Source organism: Poromitra crassiceps (assembly GCF_964638095.1).
Source record: "Poromitra crassiceps genome assembly, chromosome: 3".
In the NCBI taxonomy this organism is placed as follows: Eukaryota; Metazoa; Chordata; class Actinopteri; order Beryciformes; family Melamphaidae; genus Poromitra; species Poromitra crassiceps.
The window spans coordinates 51,300,789-51,328,167 of record NC_139625.1 but is presented as its reverse complement, the minus strand read 5'-3'; the positions used below and the strand labels follow the sequence as shown (position 1 = coordinate 51,328,167).

The following is a 27,379-nucleotide window of genomic DNA, read 5'->3' as shown; positions in this document are numbered from 1 at the left end:
AGAAGGTAGTGTTTTTAAAACGTTGTGCCCTTCATCTCAACCACAGGCACAGTCTGCATCTTCCTCTTGTTGTTCTTGTCTCTGCAGGAGAGGAAGAGCCAGGTGACACCCCAGCCAATCAGAAGACCCGCCACAGCCAGCACTGCAGCTGCCCAATCTGGCAGGTAACCTAACCCTGAGCAAGGTGGGGTAAGAAGTGAGGCTGTGGTGGTGGTGGTGGTGGTGGGTGCTGCGGTGATGGGCAAACTGGGAAAGCTGTTCACCTTTGTGAAGATATAAGGATGCTCCTGAAACACACACAGTGAAAGTATAGTCGGCATTCAAACCGGTGCATCTTATTTTCAACAGAGAGTCAATACAGAAGAATGCTTATATAGATAAAACCAACCCGTTCTCACTCCCAGGGTTTAAGTAGGCCAAAGGGAGAAGGGGTGGGAGTGGTGGACCTGTAGCTTTCCCGACTTGTAACTATCTGGTCACAAGAGAGCTGGTTTGGATCTGACCCAAACCCTAACCCCAACCAAGTTGCTTTTGTTGCCTAAACCCAACCATTGTGTTCCCTGCCTAAACCCAACCAAGTTGTTTTGCTTGCCTAAACTTGAAGGGACACTTCACCAAAAAACAATGCTGATTTATTTTTGTACAATCTCACACATAATCTAAAAACTAAACAATTTTGCAGACATTCATTTAGTTTGACAGTTATTGAGAATTGACTTGAGTGTTGAGCAATCTGGGAACCCAGAGTCTAATGACTAATAAGACTCTGGGACAGATGGCCAATATTTCAGGGTTTCTGCTGTCGAGTGGACATCCCGCCCCTTCCGTCATTGTTTACAGTCTGACGACGTCTCATATGCAGCTATTTATTATGATTAGGCTATTATTATTATTATTATTATTATTATTATTATTATTATTATTATTATTATTAGCTGAAATGTCATCTGGACCTAAAACACCTTCAATAGATCAGCTCCAACTCCATTCCTGCATCAGTTGGACTGTAAACAATAACCCTGGTGCACAGAAGCCGAAGTCTTGGCGCGGACATCCACTCTACAACGGAAACCCAGAAATATCGGCCGTCTGAGAGTCTTATTAGTCGTCAGACTGATAGACTCTGTGTTCCCAGATTGAGTGTTGAGTCACAATGATTCAGTGCCTTCTGATGACATCACTGGTCCACACTTAACTCAAGTCAATTCTCAATAGACGGTTTTAATTCGACAACATAAACATTCTAAATTGAACCCCAGCTCACTTCCTTTTGCAGTGGTTGCAATAGGACAGGACTGACAGGACATCTCTAAAAAAAATCACAGCAGACAGGACTGACAATTCTGTGAAAATCGTCTATAACTGTCAAACTAAATGAATAGCTGCAAAACTGTTTAGCCTACAGTTTTTGGATATGTGCAAAATAAATCAGCATTGTTTTTTGGTGAAGTGTTCCTTTAACCGACGATTCAAGCCATGGCTCCCGTGACACGTTACCAGGCCAAACCGGGCCGGTAGCCGCGAGTCATGGAAACCGAGCTTCCCGCTACTCGCTACCTAGTCTCTCCCCAGACTCAAATATTACGTTGAATTGCTGCGCTCCGCATACTACATAAGTGAGTCTGTGCCAGTTCACAGCCACTGCTGGTTTTTGAAGGCGGGTTGAAATTGAATGAGTGACAGATCGTAGCACCGATGAGAGAGCGGTTAGAAAAATGGGCTCCGCCTCCCGTGTTGTCTGATCGCAAAGTCGTTACTGATTGGAGAGGACCGAATCCATCACTGGCATATGACTGGCCAAGTGAACGGTTCCTTCCCATAACCAGCCCTCTGAGGGAAAGTGTCCCAGACCCAGAGAGAGCTCTGCAGCATGCAGTAACGTAGTGTATCAGTGTAAGAACTCTCATGGATCTGGCGTTGAGACTACTCAGTAACCAGGAAGTAGAGGTGGCTCCTCCAATGCAGGGGTAGTCTCGCTGATCTGCATTCTGGAATAGTGGAGGGAAAAAAAGCTCTGTTTGGTTTAACCTAGTCTCGCTTGCCAGACGCTCTCCCTACAACGGGGGATCCAATCGTTTTCAGCGTGTAACAACAAACAACCATGGCAAACAATGAGCTAGCATTGTTGATGTTGTTTAACAGTGGCACAGTCATTTGAGATCGACAGATTCGACATGACGCACAGCGGCAGAGGCATTTGAGATAGACAGATTCATCACAGACAGAGGGAGCAGAAAGGAAATCCATATATGGTCGCAGCCGGTCAGTCAGAGCGGCTCGGAGCCAATGGCAGAGCTTGCAGGGAGCAGAAAGGGATTTTCTTCCGCTGGCGACTGAAATGGTTGCCCCCAATGGCAGAGCTTAAACCAGCAGCCTGTTTCCATGGGAGACTAATGCCTTTTTACCAGGAAACCTGGAAGAGTCTGTGCTGGAGCAATGTGCGCATCAAAATATGAATATGTCCTGGGAATGAGAATGTGTTGCAACAAAACACAACTAGGTAGGCAGTATTCTGCAAGACATGCTTGTGTGGCAGCTTTCTTACCTCAGTGGGGCACTTTATGTTATTTCTGTCATTCATGAAATTGTTGTACGTCTGCTTTTCACCCACAGGCTCCAACTATAAACAAACCAGAACATATGAATTTTCATCTGAATTACAATGAGATGAGCTGATTTAGGAACACTTTCAACCCCCCCAAAAAACGCTGATCTGTCAAACACAGTTAGCCTATAATTGTTCCCCATGCCAGACTCACCATGTTATTCCACAGTGCTACGGCCATGTCAGCATGACCCCGCTCGCTGAAGTGGAAACAGTCTACAGAGAAGTAGGTGACATCAGGTTTCCCCTCCTGAAGCAGAAGGATCACAGCATCAGTGTTTGCATGATTATGTGTTCTGTGGGCATTGGCTTGTCATTGTCCTCAAGTACATGCATGTGTGTTTGTGCACAGAGGACTCACCGAGTTCAGAGGAACGATGGTGTTTCTAAAAAAGGGCTGCAGCACCACAGCAAAGTCCTCTTTGTTGTCATAGCGGCCTCCATACACCAGGTTTACTGTCTCAGTCTGAGAGAAATACCAAAAACTAACCATTATTGAGGCTAGCGCAACGGCTGTTATTATATTTCAATAGGCTTCATTTAAAAAAAAGTAAGTTTTGGTCTCATTGGTCCACTGACCTGTAGATCCCGATTGATCCGTTTGATCTCAGCGAGCTCTGGGGAATCGTCGCTTGGCTGAAGGAAGCAGGGGCAAATTAACCTGAGGGTCAAGGGTGAAAATAAAATAAATATTTTGGAAAACAAAATGTTACTTTACCGTTACCACACACACTACTGTTTTTCTAACCTTATTGTTTACTTCTGGACAACCTGGGTCAAACATCATTGATTTACTGCTGATTCAGGGAAAAGTGAGTCCTTTGGTAAATACTTGTGGGGTTAACATTAATATCAAAATAAGCTTTATTATCCCAAGGGAGATATCTGCCTTGGACTCAGTGGTATTGATTGATTTATTGTTTTGTTTTTTTAGATTCTTTTTTGGATAATTTGCCTTTATTCAGATAGGACAGTAGGAAGACAGGAAAGGTGGGAAGAGAGAGAGGGGATGACACGCGGCATAGGACCTCGGGTTGGATTCGAACCCGCCTCTGCCGCGCGAAGGACCAAGCAACCGTGGTATGCATGCTACCAGGTGAGCCACCAGGATACACTGATTGATTTGTTTGTGAATGGACTGTTGAACATACTGCTGTAACAGGCTGCACCCAAGACTGTCTCTTTTGATCCTGCGAAGGCCTTCGATTTCTAGGATGTCCACTACATTAACAATCACCCTGGGGACCTAAGGCAATAAGGCAACAACAACACATTAGTAGTAAAATTCAAAATTGACCCCCTAAAGGATCAATGAAAAGAGAAGAGAAGATGACATGACATGACATGACATGTTGACATGACATAACATGACATGACATGACATGACATGACATAACATAACATAACATGACATAAACCTTATTGATTATCAACTATTACTTATTGATAGATAACATGGAAATCATCTCACCTCTTTGTGAAGAATATCCAAGCTTGTCATCAAATGATGACTGTAGTTCTTAGGCGACAGAGAGGCCTGTGGTTTTGAGACAGGAATTATAGTAAAATTGTCATACATAATATACACAGCTATAACACATGCACACATGCTATTCAAACCTTTTTCAGAACAACAAACATTCTCTGTCATATACATTGCCCGTGAAAAGCAAAAAGGATTAGAGTGAATCTGGCCGTGTTTACATCTACAGTACAAAGTTCATATCAAGCCATGCAACATGTATGAGAGTACTAGCAACAGCAGTGATGAGCTAACGTGAAGCTGTCACTACCAGTCTCACAGCTCATCTTAAATTGATGCCGCGCTTGGATTTTCTGCTTCAAAGCACAAACATTAAAAGAGAGACTACGCTGATGGAGGAATGGGACAGGAGCAACAGAGAGAGAGAGAGAGAGAGAGAGAGAGAGAGAGAGAGAGAGAGAGAGAGAGAGAGAGAGAATGAGAAGGGGAAAGGTAGAGAAAGGAGGTAAAATGAGAAAAAGAAGCGTGTGAGAGAGAGAGAGAGAGAGAGAGAGAGAGAGGGGAGAGGAGGAAGATAAGGCTGAGACAGAGACAGGAGGAAGAGAGTCTGGGTTGACTTCTCCCTTGTTTATGCCAAGGCAACAAGGCCTGTCACTGTGCCTGTGTGCTTGTTTCATGCAGTCAGAGGTTGAGCTAGAGGGGGGAGGGCTGCTTTGTGTTGCAGGGCTAAAATGACAGAATGTGCTCATTGAAAAGAAACCTTGTCTGCTCTCATCTCACTCTGACACAATCAAACAATTAGGGGAGGGCTGTTGACAATGCTTGATTCTTCTGCTCCCATGCTTATTCCACTTGAAGAGTGATATCATGAGACAGCTCTAAACAGGGCGTCACACAGCAGCAGGTGGCAAGGAAGTTACAACCACACCGCTGTGACGGGAGATTGTCTTGATGGATGTGTTCTTTTAGCTAGTATAGGTTGTGCTGCAGAGTCCTGTGGAGACGTACTGCGGGAGCTCACCCTGTCAGTGCAGTATTGACACATGTCATTGCCTCCAATGAACAGGGTCACCAGCTTCCAATCGTTGTTAAAATCCACAGCCTATATCCATAAAATGGACAGGGAGTGAGAGAGAGAGAGAGAGAGAGAGAGAGGAGGGTGGAACGAAGAGGAAGAGATATGACATTAACTTCTCTTGCATTTGTGTCGCATAAATAAATATGAAATATTATCATTTCTGTTTATTATTTCATGCAGCAGAATTCACTGAATGGTGATAGCAGTATAATAGACTCACAGAGTTGTTCTTCATGGTATCAACAAGGCTTCTGACTTGCCTTGGTATTGCTCTGTATAAAATCAAAGAGTAAGGTTTCATAGGTGTACAAAATGTTTTATGCATAATATATATCGATCTCCATCTATCTATCTATCTATCTATCTATCTATCTATCTATCTATCTATCTATCTATCTATCTATATCTATATCTATATCTATATATATATATATATATATATATATATATATATATATATATATATATATATATAAACATGCAGTAGCTAGGTATTTAGATATTTAGATGTGACACTGTTATACAGGTATAACAACAGACCTCATAGCAGATCAAGGAAATGTTAGCACTCACACTATTTTAGCTCCTGACACAGCCACATTGAAGCCAGTCCGCGTTTTCCCTGTACCCACTGACATTCCCTTGATGTCAGGATTGAACTTCTTAATGATATCTGATCATAAAACAGAAATTACTAGAGAGAGGGCAAACAATATTACTTTTGTTGGAACTTATGGAGAAGCAATAATATATAGTTTGCCAACTCTGCCATCTAATGTTGAGAGTGTATATGACACTCAAGAGAAGGAAGAGTGACACAGTGGGAAGGCTTGTGACTTACTGGGTAATGTTGTGACAGTGTCAAGAGATTTATCTCCTCCGATGCTTGTTGATTAAAAAAATTAAAAATATTTTTTTTATTACAATGTACACAATTATAAGTACACAATTTGCTTCTGCATAATTTGTTCAGTTTAACATAATTTCTCTCACCTCCATGACACTCCTCTGTACTCAGTTCGTAGCTGTAGCAGATTCTTCGCTTTAGCCCCAAAGCCGGTCTACATCCAGAAAAGGAGAACTTGAATAGATGGCAGACCAGGTGCAGGCATACACACACTCACACGCAGGCAGGCAAGCACGCGCACGCACGCACACACACACACACACACACACACACACACACACACACACACACACACACACACACACACACACACACACCGAGTACAAACTCACTGTTAGAGAGTCTCCCAGCGCAGCCACGACTTTGATGTCTCCAGGTCGCACCCTGTGAGCTAAGAAGAGAACAATGTGAGTATATCTTCAATATAACGCTTCTACATTCCTCCATGGGTTAATACCTGAGTAACACCGTGAACATTTACCTGTAGTGGGCACAGAGTCAGAAGGAGCGGTGTTAACGCAGGAGAAGTCACTGCCCCAGTTCTGAAGAATGACAGAGGTTTGTTTTAGGGGTTTTCAGGGTTAACCCACAGCCACAGATCATCATCATTAAATCTGTGGATCTGGGTCATTCATTAATTGTAATTAAAGTGCTGTGAGTGGCAAAAACTACAGCCTACCGTATTAGGAGAAGGAGTGGGAGGAGGGCCGGGAAAGGTGTAGTTGCTGTTGTGAGCAGTCCTAAAGAATGAGAAGGTCTATCAAAGAAACAAAAACACATTTAAATACATAAGTCATAAATATAATGAAAAAACAACACAGGATGTCTATTATTTGATAAATTGTTGGATAACCCATATTATGTTACCTTAGAAGGACACTTCAAATCGATGCTGTTCATGAAGTCTTGGGTAAAGGTCTTGTTGCCCACGGGCTCTAACTAAGAGATTGTGAAAGTCAGTGATTTTGGATCAGGGAAAACAATATGGAATCTTGCGTACCAGAGTGTTAGAAATGTCATACCATGTTGTTCCAAAGAGCCTGAGCCATGAGTGTGTGAGCTTTCTGGCTCAGATGGAAACAGTCAGGAGCAAAGTAGGAGCGATCAGGCCAGCCATTCTAGAAAGAGGTGGCAGAAATGAAAAAATGGGTAGAGACCAAAATAAATTACTTCATGAAAAGAGCATTAGAAATATTTAAATCACTAGGGTATCGGCCCCTTCGGGGCCAAAACCCTGCTCTATAGAGAGCCGCAGGGATGACGTATTTTTGTAGGCTGAATGCGGAAGTCCCGAACTTCCTGGTTCAACACTGTTTCTGTCTATGGGATTTTTGAATGGGTTTTTGGCGCGATGCTTCAAATAAGGTCTCTGGGCAACGCAAGTTTAATCAAACGCGAACCAAGGTTCAGCGGGATAATCTTCACACATGAGGACCACTTTCATGAGTTTTGAAGCGTAAATGCGAGCCCTAGAAGTAAAATGCTCCAGCTAAGCTAATCCAGAACTACACACTGTCGCATAGGCTTCCACGTCACGTCAGCACTCAACCTGGACTGTTTTGATGTGTGCACTGATTACCCCGGGCTGAACGGGGCTGAACCAGGTGAGGGAAAGAGAATTTCCGTGTTCGCCCTTTGAAGTGGTGACGTTATTGACGTATATATCCCCATCGACTCAAAAGTGTAGTCTCATTTAGCCGTTTGCTAGCTAGCCGTCCTTTTAACGGCACATAAAAGCTTCAAAACTCATAAAAGTGGTCTTCATGTGTGAAGATGATGTTACTACCATCTGGTTCGCGTTTGATTAAGCCAGCGTTGCCCAGAGAGCTTATTAGAAGCATCGCGCCAAAAACCCATTCAAAACTCCCATAGGCGAAAACTGTGTTGAACCAGGGCTGTTAGCATCGATGATTTCCGGACTCGTTACTGCGGCTCTCTATTAGCATGCACAATTGCTCAACTTCGCATCACTGATGCCATCACTGTCACTGATGATGTCACAATTCCTAGGACATCACTGATGATGTCACAAATGTCACATCACTGATGTCATATATACGTACATTGTGATTGCCTAACTTTGCATCACTAATGACATCACAATTGCTCTTATGACATCACTGATGATGTCACAATGCATATGACATCATCAGTGATGTTACAATGCTATTACATCATCAGTGGGACAAAAATGGAAACAGACAGACAGACAAACATTGCCCACTCGCTCCCTTTTGATGTCCAGCCCATGTGTGAGGACTGAGGACACAGTCGAGCTCTTACCTCTAGCCTGGGAAGGATAACCTCTCTGAAGAAGGGCTGCAGTACCACAGTGAAGTTGACATGAGTGTCGTACCGTCCGGAGTCAATTAGCTCTCTCATACCATGCTGGAAGGAGACAGAAAATACACAGCAAATGTTGCTGCATTATTAAGCATTGATTTGTCAGTGACGGTTATTATGAGTTGACAAATATTGATTAGAGAGCTGTCTGTCAACTCATAGAGCTGATTTTGCTCTTGTGACAGGTGTTCAAAGCTAGTCTACTCTAAAGGTATTTCCCTTACATTCCCATTCAAGTAGCTCCAAAGTTATAGATAATTTTCCCCATACTATACAACAATGTCACATACATTCATTCCAATGCGTCAGTAAAGGTAGAGCTACTTCTATTGAGTGAAAGATTCAAACCCAAGATGAAATTTTTTATCGCTACACCATCACATCAAATGAAAAAATCTAGAGGTCTTGTTCACCATTTTATACACATTTCCCTGTAATTCAGCACAACATATTTGGTATCTTTGGAAACCTTGGGATCTTGACCAGAATTTAAAACAATGTTCTGTCGGTTCGAACAAAACTTGGCTGTGAAACGTGTCTGTTTGGAAGAGGGTAATTTAACCTCTTCCAAACAAACACGTCTCTGATGGGTACGAGACCATTTCAACTAGACAACAAAATTTGCCCTAGCCCTACTTTGCAGTTTTGCTAATACAGTAACTGACAGGAAATAAACTTGAGTCCAAACTGTTCCCTAGCAAGAGAATTCCGGTGAAACAGTCTATTAAGTATAAATAAATAAATAAATATATAATTCATTCTCAGAGGTAAATTAAGGCTGTTCTTTGTACCTGGTAAGCTCTATTTAAGTCTTCCACCTTCTGGAGTTCGACAGATCCCTCAGTAGCCTTCATTATGCATGGGCAAAGTAATCTGGAACACCAATATTAAAACTATTTTAATAATCGCTTGTTTGATCAAATGTTTGGGCAAAATGTTTGTGTCCACTAATAACCCTCACTTACTTCACAATCCAGGTGGGACAGCCCAGAACCTCATCTTTGTGCAGATCTCGCAGCGGGACAATGTGCATCAGCTCGACTAGATTCACGAAGACACGAGGCACCTGGTTGGGGTACAAAACAGCTGTTTATACTTTGACATACAGCGAGGTTATATCTTTGTGCATGTTTGGAGCAAAATGCGAGAAGATGCAAATATACCTCATTATGGAGGATATCCAGAGCCTGACGGACACGACTAACAAAATTCTTGGCTGAGAAAAAAGCCTGTGGAAAGTGTTGATCCTCATTAGTGTGCAGAACCTACAGCAAGTTTTATGGGAGCCAAATGTCTTCAGCATATAATAATTCAATCATGAGAGTCTCGTAATATAATTTTAACAAACTTTATTGAATCAGAATAGACAGTTTGAGTATGGCGTATGACTCCATGATGTGACGCTCCTCTTGCTTATGAGAGAGGGGCGTCAGTGCTGTAATCCATGATGTGACGCTCCTCTTGCTTATGAGAGAGGGGCGTCAGTGCTGTATGAGATGATGTGACGCTCCTCTTGCTTATGAGAGAGGGGCGTCAGTGCTGTATGAGATGTGACGCTCCTCTTGCTTATGAGAGAGGGGCGTCAGTGCTGTATGAGATAGGACATCCCCCCTAAGGGGATTTGTTTCCAACAGGAGTCATGACATTGGTGGTGATCTGGGGAGGTGGTGGGATGAAGCTTTTTGCTCTGGAGATGCTGGATGAATGCGTGATGCTGACACAAGGTGAGTGATGACTGCACAAGTGTGATTTAAGCTGTGGTGATGGGGGCTTTATATAGTACCAGGAGAAGGGCATTTATGATGTCATAACTGATGTCATTTATGATGTCATAGCTGATGTCATTTGAGAGAAGGGCATTTATGATGTCATAACTGATGTCATTTATGATGTCATTTATGATGTCATAACTGATGTCATTTGGGACGTCATGGAGAAGGTGACGTCGGAGATGGTGACGTCATTTAGTGACGTCATTTGGGCTGAGGGGTATGACAGCATGGGGTGCTCTATTAATGCCTTATTTGGTCTTCCATGATTGAACTACAGTCTGCGACTACACTTCAATCATGAGAGTCTCGTAATATAATTTTAACAAACTTTATTGAATCAGAATAGACAGTTTGAGTATGGCGTATGACTCCATGATGTGACGCTCCTCTTGCTTATGAGAGAGGGGCGTCAGTGCTGTATGAGATAGGACATCCCCCAAAGGAATTTAAAGTTATTTCAGGAACTGGGAGAGTGAAAACGGGGGTCATGGAGCTCGCCTGGGGTATGCTTTAGTCAGGTCGTGGGCTGACGGGGGGAGAATTTAGGCATGTCGGGAGATGAGGGGCTGACCGGGGTTTTTTAAGGCAAAGCGGGGTTGCAAGGGCGTGGATGTGGATAGCCCGGGCATGGGCGCATTGATGAGGAAAAGGAGAGTTTGATCACCACCAACGAAGTGCTTGTTGCCTCTTTAGTCATGGAAGGAGGGATCTTTGGGCTGATAATATGGTGTCTTGCTCTGGTCGAATGAAAGATGCATAGGCGGATGAGGACCAGCGCCCCAGTTGTTGAAGGGAGGCGGAGGACGCCCCCTGCATGGCTGCTGATGTGGCTGCTCCGATCCTGAAGGAGTGACTGGAATAGTTCTCTGCAGGGATGTTGCATTTCTGGAGTGTGGTCTTGAAGTGAAGGATGAACCAGGATCCTGTCATGTGATGATGGGGAGAGATGAGGAAAAGGGGGCCAAGGGCTGATTGAGGTTTATGCAAATGCCGGAATGATGGGTTATGCAGATTGTCGGGACATTGGCTGACTTGTCAGGACGTGGGCTGACTGAAGTTTAAGCAGGATGCAGGGATAATGGGTTGAGCAAGTTGTCAGGATGTGGACTGACTTCTCGGGACGTGGGCTGACAGGTTTAAGCAGAATGCAGAGATAATGGGTTGAGCAAATTGTCAGGACGGGGGCTGACTTGTCAGGACATGGGCTGACTGATGTTTAAGCAGAATGCAGGGATGATGGGTTGTGCAAATTGTCAGGACGTGGGCTGACTGAGGTTAAGCAATGGCAAGGACACTTATGGGGTTATATGCAAATTGCCCGGGCATGGGCACCAAACGGGTATTGGGAGAGAAGACCGCCACCAACGAAATGCATTAATACTTCCTACCAATCATGGAAGGAGGCATCTTTGGGCTGATGATATAGCAGCTTGCTCTGGATGGATGTAGGACGCATGGCTGATGAGGACAGCAGCCCAGTTGTTGAAGGGAGGACCCCCCCGGGAGGGGACCACCCCCCCCAAAAGAAAAAGGTCAGCGATGACCTGCATTTTTTAAGGTCAGTAATGACCAAGGTCGCAACAACCTGCATGAGCATAGCCAGCAATGGCTTAAAGATGCAATATTTAACCTTTAGCATTATATTATTATGGCATGAAAATGTCTAAAAATGAGTAGACATAATGTTATATTCTTTAGTTGTGCACTTACTTTATCCCAAATTGTATGAGGCAAAGATAGGCTTGATATTTTTCTCATAGTTTTCCTATCTATCCGTTCTATTCCTAATAGATGCACGTTCTGATTTGTGCATTTTGACATTTGGAATATTAAAGGTGGGCTGACCATTGTTAATAAGTACGTTTTCCCCTTGGATTTGACTTTAAGTTGCGTGTCTACAGTATGTCTATTATGGGCCTTTTTCATTTGTTTTGACAGTCGTGTACTGTCACTTCGGGAGAGTTGCACCCGCACCCTCGGCTGAGCTGTTGTACGGTGGACTTAGTTCAGTTGAGGCAGAGACTGGCTGTGGAGACACGCGGTTTTCGTGCCATGACCTTTTTGATTAGTTTTGACGTCCAGCGGGAGGGGGAGCAGTGAATGTGCTGCATCTGTAGAAAGTTTTAAGTCGTCGGCAGACGAGACGATTTCGTCGTAGAAAAATGAGATTCCGTTCCAATTTTCTAAGAGGTGTGCCCAGGGGGTATACTTTTGCTGAAGCCACTGTGCTGTGCCCGGCTATATGCTTTGCTGGAGCCACTGTGCTGTGACCAGGGAGGAGCTCTGCTGAAGCCACTGTGCTGTGACCGGGGATATGCTTTGCTGAAGCCACTGTGCTGTGACCAGGGAGGAGCTCTGCTGAAACCACTGTGCTGTGACCAGGGATATGCTTTGCTGAAGCCACTGTGCTGTGACCGGGGAGGAGCTCTGCTGAAGCCACTGAGCTGTGCCCAGGGATATGCTCTGCTGAGCCACTGCTGTGACCGGGATACAGTGTTGCCAGATGGCAAATGTTGAATTATCGTACCAGAGGGTCAAAATTATCGTTTTTGGAGTGAAATTATCGTACGCCCCCTCCCCAGCGCGCGTGCCTTCGGCGCGCCTATGTCGGGGGGCTGCGCTGATCACCGGCTACTTTTTGGACTTGGCATGATTTTTCAACACTGTGGTCTCAGCCTGCGTTGCAACAACAACAAAACACCCTGCACGTATTAGCTGCAAATATGTTTGTTTGAAGAGATGATTGTATAAACAGATAGAGTGATAGACGTAGGATTCGTCTAAGTGTCACGAAATGATGAGATTCTCGTACGTTTGGGGGATTTGGGGATTATTGATCGTACATTGTACAGAGGTCAAAATTATCGTACAGGTACGATAATTATCGTACGTCTGGCAACGCTGCCGGGATATGCTCTGCTGTAGCCTGTGCTGTGACCGGGGATGTGCTCTGCTGAATCTACTGCGCCGTGACCGGGGAATGAGCTCTGCTGACCTGACGAGTTATGCATAACGGAAAGCCGGGTGATGCTGCACTGCACATTAAAGCCGTGGTGGACTGGGAGGAGCACCTTTTGTTTATGATCGAGACTGAAGCTTCGTATGCATTTGCAATACCAGAGTAAATCTCGTAGAGGAAGATCGATTCCCTACTGGGAGAAAGTAGGGAACTCATGGTGCCTCTTTTCTGCAACCATTCACCTCTAGAACTTAATTCAAGCATATGCTGAAGCCAGAACCACCCGCGAGCATTTTTTGGTTGAAAAGACGTTTAAATTTGAAAGTGAAAGTTTTTTTTTTTTTTTTTTTTCCCCACTATATGCAGACGTTTATTGAACTTTCAGATTTAGACCATATTTCACCAGGATCTTAAATTAAAATATCAGCGCGCACACGGGATTCGAACCCCGCTTTCCCACATTCAAGCCAGTCCGCTCTAGCGCTGAGCTATACATTTTCTTATATTTTGAAGGACGGCAACAGCAGAACTGATGATTATCGCCATTTTGCCTGAAGCATGCGACGGGAGACGATAGTGTCGCATCTTGCATTTGCAATGCGCATCTTTGGCAACGCTAGACCGCCACGCGCATGCGCAGTATAGCATGGAAGGCCGGTGGCTAGCCAGGTAGCTAGCGCGCTACTCAGCATGGCCGGAAAAGTTTACAAGGGTTATACTTTATCTAAATGACTGGGATTGGATCGATGGATTGGATGCGTAAGAGAGGAACCATGCTGTGAAAAAGAAAAGGTTGACTGGAAACTGGGACTAGAGGCATGTTGTTAAAACCCGAATGGACACGGGAGAGGGAAGCGGCCGTATGCCGTATGCCGTATGCTAAGGGATTGGCACCCGGCCTGAAATGAGTGCAGCAGCAATGCCGCAACGTTGACTGAAACCAGGGACTAAATGCATGTTTGATAATACCCGACCGGACGCGGGAGAGGGAAGCGGCCGTATGCAACAGGGCAGAGTTGCTCGGGGATTGGCACCCGGCCTGCAATGAGTGCGGCCGCCGGAAGAGATGCCGGCTGAAAAGGGGGGATACGACCTGAAACCTGGGGCAGGGCTGTTTGGGCTGCTGCCGTGGGGAGCGTGGGGCTCGCGAGCGTCCTCGGCCGGGCATCGATGTCGATGAGGGACCCGACCAGTGAAGACATCGTTGCGATCAGGGGATCTTGGAGGCCTGGAGGGGCTGGAGCCTTGGCGCGTCCGCCGAGGAGCCGGCGGTCGTGGTGCGCTTCGCTGGGCCTTTCTTGGAGGTGGACTTCTGGGCTCTTTTGCTGCGGCCACGGCCTCCGGAGTGCTGTGCGGACTGAGATCCGGGGGAGGTGGACTTCTGGGCTCTTTTGCCGCGGCCGCGGCCTCCGGAGTGCTGTGCGGACTGAGATCCAGGCGAGACGAGGACCTCCTTGACGTTGGATCTTCTTTTGCGGCCGCGGCCCCTGGTGAGGGGAGCGTCCCATGAGACGCCTGTGACGCCCGGAGATGGAGCCTGGGGATTGGGGATTTGCCCGAGGCTGGCCGGGGCGTTGAATGTGCTCTGGAGGAAAGCGTCCACGGTGGAGCTGAAACTTTGCTGCTCGTTTTCGGACTCGGACATGGTGCTGGACTGAATGAAGCTTTTTGCTCTGGAGATGCTGGATGAATGCGTGATGCTGACACAAGGTGAGTGATGACTGCACAAGTGTGATTTAAGCTGTGGTGATGGGGGCTTTATATAGTACCAGGAGAAGGGCATTTATGATGTCATAACTGATGTCATTTATGATGTCATAGCTGATGTCATTTGAGAGAAGGGCATTTATGATGTCATAACTGATGTCATTTATGATGTCATTTATGATGTCATAACTGATGTCATTTGGGACGTCATGGAGAAGGTGACGTCGGAGATGGTGACGTCATTTAGTGACGTCATTTGGGCTGAGGGGTATGACAGCATGGGGTGCTCTATTAATGCCTTATTTGGTCTTCCATGATTGAACTACAGTCTGCGACTACACTAATAATAATAATAATAATAATAATAATAATAATAATAATAATAATAATAATAATAATAATAATAATAATAATAATCTAACCAGACATGTGCACAGTCATAGCACCACCTACTGGCAACACAAAAAGTAGCTTATCTCGAGAACCGTTCGTCCGATCGACTACAACATTGGCGGGTGCACTGGTGGTGGTGCACTATAATAAATTAATAATAATAATAATAATAATGATAATAATAATTTACTTTATTTATATAAACCTGTGTGTGGTTTCTCTAAATACATTATCTTGAAAAAAATTGCTTGATTTGATGCTTTGACAGTCCATGTATAAGACAGCTTTGGCAGTAGTGAAATGCCAACATTATCATTTAACTTTTTTGTAATAATGAGAAGAATCCTATGTGTAGCATTAAGACAGTTTACTATTTAAAAGGAAACAACACACCATACTACCAAACAAAAAAACAAAAACATAAGTACCGGTAATAAATAAAATGAATTGTTAAAAAAAATAACTAAGAAGGCTCACAGTATCTGTGCAGAAGTCACATATGTCATTTGCCCCAATAAACACGGTGATCACTTTCCAGTCATTCTGGAAATCAATGCGCTGTGAAGGAGATAAGAAGCGAATGTAAAAAAGTTAATGTAGGCTGGAGGGTTAGTTTGGTTAGTGCTGTTTGTTAAGAGGAAAATAAAATGGAGACAAAAGTTAGGTGAGGCAATATGTGTGTGCCGATGTGTATGTGTGACTATTGTTAACTTACCGAATCTCTTTTCATTTTGTCCACTAGGATGCGTGCCTGCTGGACCATATTACTGAAAACACAAAGCATTTTTAGTGGTAGAGGTCAATAGCAAGCAAGAGGTGGCTGCAAATATATTGATGTGATCTGATGTGTTATTGTGGCTTCTGTTTGGTATTTACTGAACAGGTGGATTCACAGAAGAAGAGGGCAAACTAATGTATAAAATAGAAGTAAAGAGAAGATGACTGACCCACTCTTAGCTCCTGACACAGCCTGGTTGAGGAAGGCCTGAGTGGTGTCCTCATCACCGAGTCCCTCAGAGAAGCCAGTGAGTGAGCCGTTAAACTCCCTCAGGATGTCTGCATGGCACAGGTTTAAGATGAGTAAAGCTAAGGTGAAGTTTAGAGCGAGCGAGGCACAGGTTTGTGCACAGCACACTGTGCATTTTAGATTGAGAAATTGAGTCACTGCAGCAGCAAATAAAATACAGCAAGGAAGAGTAGGATCTAAGTAGCAATAGAATAGGAATCAAACATAATGCAACTGGTGATTACAATGCTAGAATATACACAATAAAACAAATATGTGGACGTGGGGAAAATAAAATATATGAACGGGAAATAAAAGTAAATATATGAATATAAGATGCAAAATAACAGCAGACAAAGAAAAATTAATGAAAATTTGAAATTACATGATTATCCAGTATGAGAATAAATGAAAATATATAGATGGTTTTAACTTGACAACATTAACATTCTAAATTGAACCCCAGCTCACTTCCTGTTGCAGTGTTTGCTAATACAGTAGGACAGGGCAGATGAGGGGGAAAAGAGAATGTGAAAATAAATATGTGAATTTTATTTCAACATTTTTACATGTTATGAATATATAGCAGCTCATTTTGGATAATCCGAGGTATGTTACATTTAGTTGATTCTAAGAGGCCCTCGATTAAAAATCAAGTCTGCTAGACAGTGAGGTCTGTAAATGATGATGATAAGCTCGCTGGCTATAATTTTTACTGTGATAGTTATAATGTAATCATAGATGGTTATCAATCATGATGCTGATAAGGCTAATTAAGGTAGACTAGTAGCCTATAGGCTAATAAGGAAGATAAGGCAGAGCTGATACTAAATAAATAACTGAGCTTCTAATCTGTAGGCCTATTTTCTATATCATTTAGTTTGCATGGATATGATACATTTTGATAAAACAATAACATGAGAGCAATACATACTTGGCAGAGTGGTCACAGTGGTGATGTTGCCGTCACCACCGACACTGAAAATGGTAGACACAATCCGTTAGTTAGTTTTGAATGCTACTCATAAAACTCATAAAATGATTGAGCAAAAAGGTGAACTGTAGATTAGACCTCCATGATAGTCCTCTGTACTGATTCAACACTAATAGAAGGTTATCTGACTTGGCGCCCACACCGTTTCCTGCCTGCACAGAAGACATCAACAGGTGAGGTCAGATTACGGATAAAACGGCAATTGTGGATTTTTATAAGTTATAATGTAGATTGGCTCCTGTGTAACAAGCTGTAGGTGTCGGGGAATCAAACACTGTCTAATTTATTTTGCACAGTTTATGTGCATATTTATATATAGTACATGTAACATAGTACATATTCTACCCAACAGCTCTACAGCAGAAGGGACACACTCACCGTCAAAGAGTCTCCTAGTGCTGCCACCACTTTGATGTCAGCAGGTCGGAGCTCATGAACTGCACAGGAGACAGAATCATTTGGTCGGGCTTAGCCACGTTTCCCAAAATGTGTTAGGAGGGTAAGAGCTGTGAAATATCTTTTTTACCTGAAGTGGGCGTAGTAGGAGACGGACTACGGTCTGTGCAAGGTATTTCAGTTCCCATAGCCTGAAAACACAAGTATGAATATTTGTCTGCTCCCACTCGGTAGTCTGGTTTTTATCATAAAGAAGTCAATGGAAAAAGTCTCACAAAATCTGTTTGGAGAGTGGCTTTGCTGTCAACGTCCTCCTCTCCCCGGGTCGGGGAATTTGCCTGTGTCCGCAGGAAAGGACGCTCCTGAGACGAGAGTGAAAAAGAAGACATGTCAGTCTTTTATCCATATTGTCCGTGGAGTAGTGGGCCACTTGGACACAAGTCTGGGGCTGATCACCCCTGACTAGGGTCGCCCGGGCGAGGGTGTCTGATGATCAAAGACACGAAACACCCTATGACCCCGGGTTCATCACTGATGATGTGTCCAAGTAGCACCAAGAGGTGTATTCTAGAACTCTGATTTGATATTTTGAATTGAGGTTGGTCAGACTCATAGGAGAATGAGTCAAACTAGCCCTAACTGATCAACAATCAAACATAGAACGGAATGTTATAGGGCAAATATATAAGGAAAAGCATAAGACATATGCAGATTTAAGCAAGACATAACAGCCTACCTACTCTAAATAGCTTAACTTACTTGGCATCACCAGCTTTAGACCATGCAATGCATACAAGGAAAAACTGAAAAACCTAAATCATTAGGTCACTATCACTGTCACTGGTTCTTTGCCCTCGGCCTGGTGTATCGGGGGCTTTAAGGTTACAGTAGTCTTGATTTGAGTATCAAGTGCTGCTGAAAATGTTTGTTTTGTGATATATATATATATTTTTTTTAATCAAAGCTAAATATAACTATAAATTTAGGGATGATTTGCTAGAATACATTGTTGCATAATGGCACGCCTCACCTCAGTAGGGCAAGGAATCATCATGACACTGCTGTCCTTGACCTCTGCCTCACGCTTCAATGACTGGAGCTAGGAGAGAATGTGTCATGACTGGTTAAGGGTTTGGGTTAGAGTCAGGCCATCTGATGCAGCCAACAGCCATACAGCGATCATAATCTCATAATCAAAGCCATAATCTCATGAAGTTAATCTGTACATCTCTTATCTAATCTCCCTTCAGAATATCATTGTTCCATCTTCATTGTGCTTTGATGGGCAACTCGTCCCTGTTGACTCACTTTACAACTGAGACACAAGTTAAGAATGACAAAGAAATGGAGAACATGGAGTTATCTAGCCTGGGTAAACCCAGCCTCCACGTGACCTCTATCTATGTGCTAGCACATACAGTAGATAGAGGTCACGTGGAGGCTGGGTTTACCCAGGCTAGGAGTTATCAGCATGGATACTACTGTATTATTGCTGCTTTGGCATACAACCTGATGGTATATATTGTACATTTGATTAACATTAATGGTTTAGATTAATAGGAACATACCATGTTAGTCCATAGCTGAAGAGCTAGTTGGTTTAAGTCAAGCAATGAACTCTCCTCCTGTGAAGAAACACATGAGCTTGCTGCTTAAATACAGTATTACTGTACCGTATGCATATCAAGAGGCTTTCATGTATACATTTGTGATTGTTACTGGCAGCAAGGATGTATATCTGCAGTTGTTTATGTAGCTCTATCGGAAGTTCAGACAGGAAGACTATAATCTTTTGCACGTTTTCTCATTCCATCCTGCCCTGCAAATTTATCACACATGCTCTCACATGTCCCTGTCACTTCCCAAGGTGTAATTTGAGACATCAGCTGTTCACATCAGCTGGTCACTTCTATCCAATAGCTTAGCAACACACCTCCATTGCACACCTCCATGGTAGCCAATCATCGTGCTGCTGTCTTTTTAAATATGTGTCCCTCTATCCACTCTAATCTGGTCAACTTGATGCCCCCTTCAACGCGCACCCCTCCACCTCCATGTCTCCACCCAGTCTTGGCAGCTTCATCAGCTTCATCAGTCTCAGGAGAGTCATCAGCCATCACCACGACCAGTGTCTAGACTCTACGGGGGGTCTATCTTGCTGCTGCTCAGGGCCGTGCCCTTTGATTACAAAACCTCCCTGCAAACTCCCTGCAGAGTCTGAGTGCCAAAGACTTTATTGATCTTACTTATATCTGCATTTCTTTATATCATCTGTATAATAAATCATTTTACTTAAAGGATTCACTCTCTTTCCTGATTTAAATACTGTTGATATCAAGTTGCCGGTGGGTATAGCTTTTTGCCCCTACTCACGGATTCTGAGATGCGCCCAAGGAAAAGTGGGGCAGACTGCAGCAGGACAGTGAAGTGTTCGCTCTCGCTGTGCCACTTTGGATTTTCCAAGACATGACTAAGAGAGTCCTGAAAGAATTGGCAAATGATTAAATCAAGCAAGCGGCCAATCATGATTCAGACAACCATGAGCCACATGCGCGAACATCAATCTCTCTCTCTCTCGTAACGGACAAGCCCGTATTTTATTGTCACACGAACACCACAATACATGCATGCGGCCACAACACACTCATGCTGACGGTGGCCGGTGAAAAGTGTCCTCTGCATTTAACCCATCCAGGCATGTCTTTTCCTCCGAGGGGCAGGCCAGGAGCAGTGGTCGCTTTCTCGTACAGCGCCCGGGGACCAACTTCGGATGTTGTCGTCACTGGTCAGATGACGATGACGATCTGATCTTCTGCATGTTTTTAGTGGGGGGGTTATGTACGGAGGAACCCCCTGGGGGGTACGGGGAGAACATGCAAACTCCACACAGAGAGAAAGGCCCTTACGACGAGATAACCCACCTGGGCAGTAGGCACTGAAGATATGGGGGGAACACAACCACAGCGCTCACAGTGTCCCAGGCGAGAATCGAACTCAGGACCTTCTAACTGTGAGGCGACAGCGCTACCGACTGCGCCACCGTACCCCCAATCGCACTGGTTTGTGCACTTTACCTGTAGTGATTTTATAAGAATGCCTTTCTGTAGTCGCTGGTTTACGCTGTCGTCTCTCATACACTGACACCACCTGCAAATAAATAATAAATGAAAAGGATATAAATGCAGCACATACAAGCACCTCACTGCCACATGCTTTTTATCATTAACACGATTGATTGATTGATGGATTGATTGATTGATTGATGGATTGATGGATTGATGGATTGATTGATTGATTTTATTTATGGATATAGCAGAACAAAATCCAAGCGATAGACAAGTAGCTTCAAAGTTATAGATAAAACAATAATTGTCCCAGTGTGTATTTGAAAATAAATCAAAAGACTCACTTGTCCTGCTTAGGATGTGCGCTCCAGACCACAGTATGAACTATGGTATGATGCAACTGAAAATATCAAACTGGCATATTAATTTTACAGCATAATTTATAACTCTGTGTTTCTGGTATTATAGTGAACTATTTCACACGATGAAAAGTACCATACCTTGCTCTGTAATAGCTGCAGGGCGGCTTCTACCTCCTGCACAACAGCCTCAACTTCTGCAGCAACCTGAAGCACAAAGACAGAGTTTTACTACCTAAACACCCCTATTTACCTACAGCAAGCAAGATGTGTTGTAGTTAAGAAACTGAAAGTATTTGTTTCATTCTTAATGTGGAAATATGTGAGTGTTAATTTTACCTGTGGTGAACAGGCACACAGAGAATCTGTCGGGACAAACAGTAGCACCAACTTCCAGACTGTGACCTGCAATGGAGTATAGCTGACATATTGGCGTTTCTTTGGCCTAAATCAGACACATTCAAAGTAAATATCTGTTGTTAATCTTTTTCATCTTTTCTTTAGATTGAAGTACCATGAAATTGGAGAGCAGAAGTACATTGCATACAGTCTAGGGCAGATACATTTTACTAGTGGACATAAACACAGTTTCTGATAAGAGAAATAAGAGAGAGGTGTTTGCTCTGCCCCAGAATCTGTGGATTTTTCTCTTAAGTGTAGCGCTCCATTGACAGTGCCGTGGAAAATAATTGAATAGATCACACTGAGATGATCCAGATGTTCTGCAGATGGGGCTACAATTTATGTTGTTTTGTAGTTCCTGGAGTAACCTGCATTGTGTAGTCCCCGCAGCTGGGGATCGAACTCGGAACCTCCGGTGTCGGTGCAATTCTGGCTCGCCTACCAGCTCGGCTCGGGCACGCATTGTGATTGGCTGTATGTCGGACACGTGGGATTAACGTGGGCAGAGACGAGCATATCCGGTAGGGCGAGCTTACTGTATGTGTTAGGGAAAGTAGATCTGGTACTTACACCGGAATTGGAGGCGGACACTCTAGCAAGGAGGCTAAAAGCCATGTGGGCTCTAGCATCAGTTGCTAAAGCGTCACTTGAGGTCTCAGTGAGTGAGGCTTACTCACTCACTGCACAGTACTACCTGCTACTGTAGCATTGGGTGAGAGCTGCCTGTGTTGTCCTAAGGGAGGGGAGCAGCTCATGTGACTTCTTAAATTGATCTGCATATTGTATATAATTGTTATTTATAGAGGGTAAACACACTTGAGTTCTCTAATTGGCACATTCCCTGTGCAGACAATAAAAAGACTCAATCTAAAGACGGCAATACTTAAAATATATACATTTTATGACAGGCAATACAAGAGGGGTAAAGGGGTTATGAGGGTCAAAGTGTACCTGGTGATGTGAAAGGGACACAGACAGTTCCTCAGCCTGCTCCAACACACTCCTGCAACAGACACACAGAAGGCTAGTACACTTGCAGCCTTCCCCTCCATTTCTCTGTGTGTGTGTGTGTGTGTGTGTGTGTGTGTGTGTGTGTGTGTGTGTGTGTGTGTGTGTGTGTGTGTGTGTGTGTGTGTGTGTGTGTGTGTGTGTGTGTGTGTGTGTGTGTGTGTGTGTGTGTGTGTGTGTTGCGTACCTGTGCTGCAATGAGTCCTGATCCAGGTGTTGAGTGATCACTTCAGGATTAAACATGGACAGCAACTCTATTCAAGACAGAGAGACAATTGTAGAGATTTCTGAAACTCTATGACTCAGAAAGGCAGTGTATGCACATCAAAAAAGAAGAAGAAAAAAGGTAGGCTAGGTTTTTTATATTAAAACATGGATCCATAAAGAAGAAATAAATACCCGCACACTGGACTCCCTTGGTGTTTAATTGCAGCAACCGATTGTGAAAAGGGAAGCTGGTGAAATCTATGCTCATATTCATATTGCCAATTGTGCTTACTTTTCTGTAGCATGGAGGTCAACAACCTCTGTTTATGGCCCGGTCTCTTAGTCCCACAGATAAGATTTAATGGCAACTTACAGTTTGTAGCGTGTTCTGTTTTAGGAAATTGGGTTTGGTTTTGAGTTTTGAAAAGACAGTCTAGATCAGAGGCCTGTTATGTGGTACATGTACTATAGTTTTGTTTGTTTGTTTGTTTTTTCTGATTTCCACCCATTTTCTCCCCAATTGTACTTGGCCAATTTCCCCCTGCTGCCCCGGTCGCTGTTCCACCCTCTGCTGATCTGGGGAGAGCCGTAGACTAGCACCATGCTTCCTCCGACACATGCACAATTGCCAACCGCTTCTTTTCACCTGACAGCGGGGAGCTTCACCGGCAGGACGTAGCACGTGGGAGGATCACGCTATTCCCACCAGTTCTCTTCCACCCCGAACAGTTGACGCGACCGACCAGAGGAGGCGCTAGTGTGGCGACCAGGACACACAGCCCAATCCTGCTTCCCACCCGCAGACACAGCCAATTGTGCCTGTATGGATGCCCGAAAAAGCCGGAGGTAACACGGGGGTGCATACATGCGACCGTTGCATTGGTAGGCAGGGAATCTACTGCTACACCTACCCAGACACCCATACATGTATTATAGTTGATTGACATCTTTTTATCCACTTATTTCCTTTCGTTTGTTCTTGATTTTACTATACACAAACAATTGTTGCCCTGCTCTATGAAGTACTTCTTTTCACAAACATGCCCCATATTTGACATTAACATCTGACTTAACTCTGACCTTCAACTTAAATGGAGGTGCAAGACGTTCATCTTTACAGCAGGCTTAAGAGAGATTAGAATCTAATCTAATCGTAACGTAACATCTAGTCTCTCATAACATCTAATGATTAGATGTTATGAGAGACTAGATGTTACGTTACGATTAGATCTTAAACCTCTGCAAATTGCTTACTTTCAAGTACATACGCGGTAATCAGAAGATCCCCCAGCTGAGGATTAGTTCGCCAAAATCCACTAAAAGTTAATGGTAACGCTTTAGAATAAGCATGTAGTTATAGTATAACTACGGGGTACAAGGAGTGTAGTTATAGTATAACTACGGGGTACAAGGAGTGAATTTAAACTTGAACTAGAGGGTAACAATATCTGTAGTTATAGTATAACTACGGGGTACAAGGAGTGTAGTTATAGTATAACTACGGGGTACAAGGAGTTAATTTAAACTTTAACTAGAGGGTAACAAGATCTGTAGTTATAGTATAACTACGGGGTACAAGGAGTGTAGTTATAGTATAACTACGGGGTACAAGGAGTGTATTTATAGTACAACTACGGGGTACAAGGAGTGTAGTTATAGTATAACTACGGGGTACAAGGACTGTAGTTATAGTATAACTACGGGGTACAAGGAATGTAGTTATAGTATAACTACGGGGTACAAGGAGTGTAGTTATAGTATAACTATGGGGTACAAGGAGTGTAGTTATAGTATAACTATGGGGTACAAGGACTGTAGTTATAGTATAACTACGGGGTACAAGGAGTGTAGTTATAGTATAACTAGGGGGTAACTACCCCGTAGTTATACTATAACTACATGCTTATTTGCGGGCTGTATTCTAAAGCGTTACCAAGTTAATAAATAACAGAACAAGGTTATTATGGTTGACCAAAATGGACACAAAGGCCAAAACTAGACATGAAAAGTAATTTAGTGAGCAGAAATTAAAATTAAAATGTAACTAATTGAAAGCATTAAAGATAAATGTAAGCTATGACGTTTGCCTTGAAAATTAACTAGGAAGGTGAATTGTTTTCAGTCTTTTACTGCTGCCACGTGAGTGGTGAACACAAAACAGGTACTTTGCCACAGTCCACACAGGCATGACCATCGTCAAGCTGCAACACTAACTATAAAGCCACAGTCCACACAGGCATGAGCATCGTCAAGCTGCAACCCTAACTATCAATACAATAGAATAAAATAAAATAAAAGTGAACCCTTTTGAATAAAAACTAAACCAATCTAGCAAATGCCATCTGAAACTGTGAAAAAGAAAATCCAATTTGAGAATGAATAAAAATATAATTTAATTGAAATTCATATTCTGTGAACAGCTTTTGTAATTCTTCTGAAAGCCATCCACTGGTAAAATATGCTGCCAAATTAGAGAAATGTGGAAAATAACATTCTGATTATTCAATGTGAAAATCAATATTTATTCCAAATGCCTACACATAACATATCATACCAATAACGTAATACTATGCTAATGTGCATGGTGCAAACTCAAGAAACCTTCACTCATTGTAAATAACATCTGTAAAAGAGAGCTGGGACATGGCCAAATAATATCAAGGCCAGAAGAAGGATGAAATCAAAACCAACACCATCATCTAATGAATATTAAATACTATATATTTTAGAGGAATAAAGACTCCTACAGTTCATGGGAATGCCCAGTAGCAAAGGCTGTATGATTGAGAGTTTAGACTTACCAGCTAATCTACTGACAACTGTGGATGCCACAGTCCTGGTGATGGATGAGACAGCGAGTTAGTAAAAGGCAGACTAAAGAACACCTGCCACTGGCTCTGGAAAGAGCAGATCATGGAAGTATATTTGCATATCTTCATCTTGACTATGTACCTGTGTGAGAGTGGTATCCCCAAGGCGGAAACCACTGAGACGTCAGCAGGTCTGACAGCATTAACTGATGGAGAGGAACCCAGTGGAAATACAGTGATTGATGATGCCATGATGCAACACACATTTGTTAGATACATTCAGATTGCATTCAAGTAAATCTGCTGGTTAAAATTTGAGACAAAACAAAGACTAAAACAGACAGACTAAACAAAGAAATCACTCAAATTGGTAAATACAGCATTGATTTTTTCTTTTGAAATATTTTCATGAGTGCAGTAGAAAAAGTAGAAACCTAGAGTACCTGAGGAGGATGGGGGGAAGGAGGCAGGTGGGGAACAGAGTAGTGACATGTAACTTTCCCCCTGAAACAGAGGAAAACCAAATCCTCAAACTGTCACTAATACTGTATGGTGGTAAATTATACACTTAAAAAAGAAAAAATCCCAAAATCAATATGCATACCTTAAACTTAACATAACTTAATATAACTTTAAAACACATACCTTTTCTGAATTTTCTGTTGATAATTCAGTTTTTCGTAGATTAATGGTGACAGCATCTAAATGTGACAAATAAAACAAATTAATTTAATAATTTCCCATGCAAGGTCAAACATTTTCATACAGAAGGAATATTATGAAGTAAAACATTTACAGATAAGGATAAAAAGACACATAAAGGGTGCATGCGTCTTTTTAAACCATGCCGGGAAGCTTCCTTATCTTGCATTGTGTTTCATGACATTTCCTGTAGGCTACTCTGCACCTACTGTAACATCTGAGTATTGATCTATCAAAAATGTAACAAACTCAACCTTACCATCCTGCTTGTGATGTCAGATGCTGCTCACGCTTTGTGATAAACTGTGGTGTGACTTAAACTTTCTGGTATTTGCAGCGCAAAGTCCTTTGTGCACAGTGGACATTTTTATCTAACTAAGTGAGATAGCCTACGTGCTACTGTTACACAGTGTGAGGAAGGTTATACGTAGGCTACGTATAACCTTCCTCACACTGTGTAAGTCATCAGTAAGCTTGCATCGCACAATGCCTGAGCCCATGGCCAACATCCTACAACAAACATGGACAAACACAGATGTTTGGTTGGTGTGCCACCATGGCTGTCTCTCCTTGTTTGGAATTGTTTGCGTTGAACACTGAAGAAGGCCTATGGGCTGAAACGTTCGTTGTGTGTCTGCCTGAAGAGAAAATAAAAAACCCTTACAAAGGACATCTAGAGTGCTGGCTGTTCTCCTATCATTCCAACATAACCACAACAAACAGCAAAAAAGCACTGGTTGGCTTCTGTCAGAATAGCCACTGAGTTCTGATTTCTGATCTCAAGTCGTTTATTTTGCATCTAAAGGTCCTTGACTGCAGCAAATGATTCAGTGTAATGAATTTGTCAGACCAATTCTGGATCTAAACATGATTTACTTTACCTGTAAACTGAGCCCAGGATCCCAGAAGCGCTGCCAGAATCAGGAGTCCAGATCTAGTCATGATGTGGAGAGATAGTGATTAGCCACTGCCTCAGACCCTTGACTATAAACCTCCACTGACTATTACAGTAAAGGGTGTAGAGAAGGCAAATTGTTCCCAAGAAGGCAAAGTAAAAAAAAAAGAGAACCACTTCTTATGCAAAATGAAAACTATTCATTTGTGCATTTTTTTTCTTTTGACTGACTGCCACCCACTTTTATTCTCAGTCCCACCCTCTCTTTATCATTGTATCTGCCTATCT

The 27,379-nt window shown here is 43.1% G+C and overlaps 1 protein-coding gene across 1 annotated transcript; it reads right to left on the bottom strand.

The window, feature by feature from the left end:
• Positions 1-14: 14 nt before the first annotated feature.
• LOC310773137 (phospholipase B1, membrane-associated-like) lies at positions 15-27,138 on the bottom strand (the record flags this gene model as incomplete). Its single annotated transcript, XM_083633051.1, has 37 exons — positions 15-287; positions 2,546-2,620; positions 2,760-2,855; positions 2,967-3,071; positions 3,185-3,266; positions 3,757-3,851; positions 4,077-4,142; positions 5,110-5,190; positions 5,387-5,438; positions 5,740-5,839; positions 6,008-6,051; positions 6,160-6,227; positions 6,406-6,464; positions 6,555-6,615; positions 6,753-6,830; positions 6,941-7,012; positions 7,096-7,191; positions 8,357-8,461; positions 9,208-9,289; positions 9,382-9,482; positions 9,580-9,645; positions 15,725-15,805; positions 15,963-16,014; positions 16,195-16,303; positions 17,188-17,231; positions 17,326-17,399; positions 17,626-17,684; positions 17,774-17,834; positions 17,919-18,005; positions 18,674-18,742; positions 21,209-21,274; positions 21,407-21,472; positions 22,421-22,472; positions 22,665-22,731; positions 25,938-25,998; positions 26,140-26,195; positions 27,078-27,138. The coding sequence occupies 37 exons, from the start codon at positions 27,136-27,138 to the stop codon at positions 15-17; spliced, it is 2,922 nt and encodes a 973-aa protein (XP_083489177.1).
• Between the last annotated feature and the right edge of the window lie 241 nt (positions 27,139-27,379).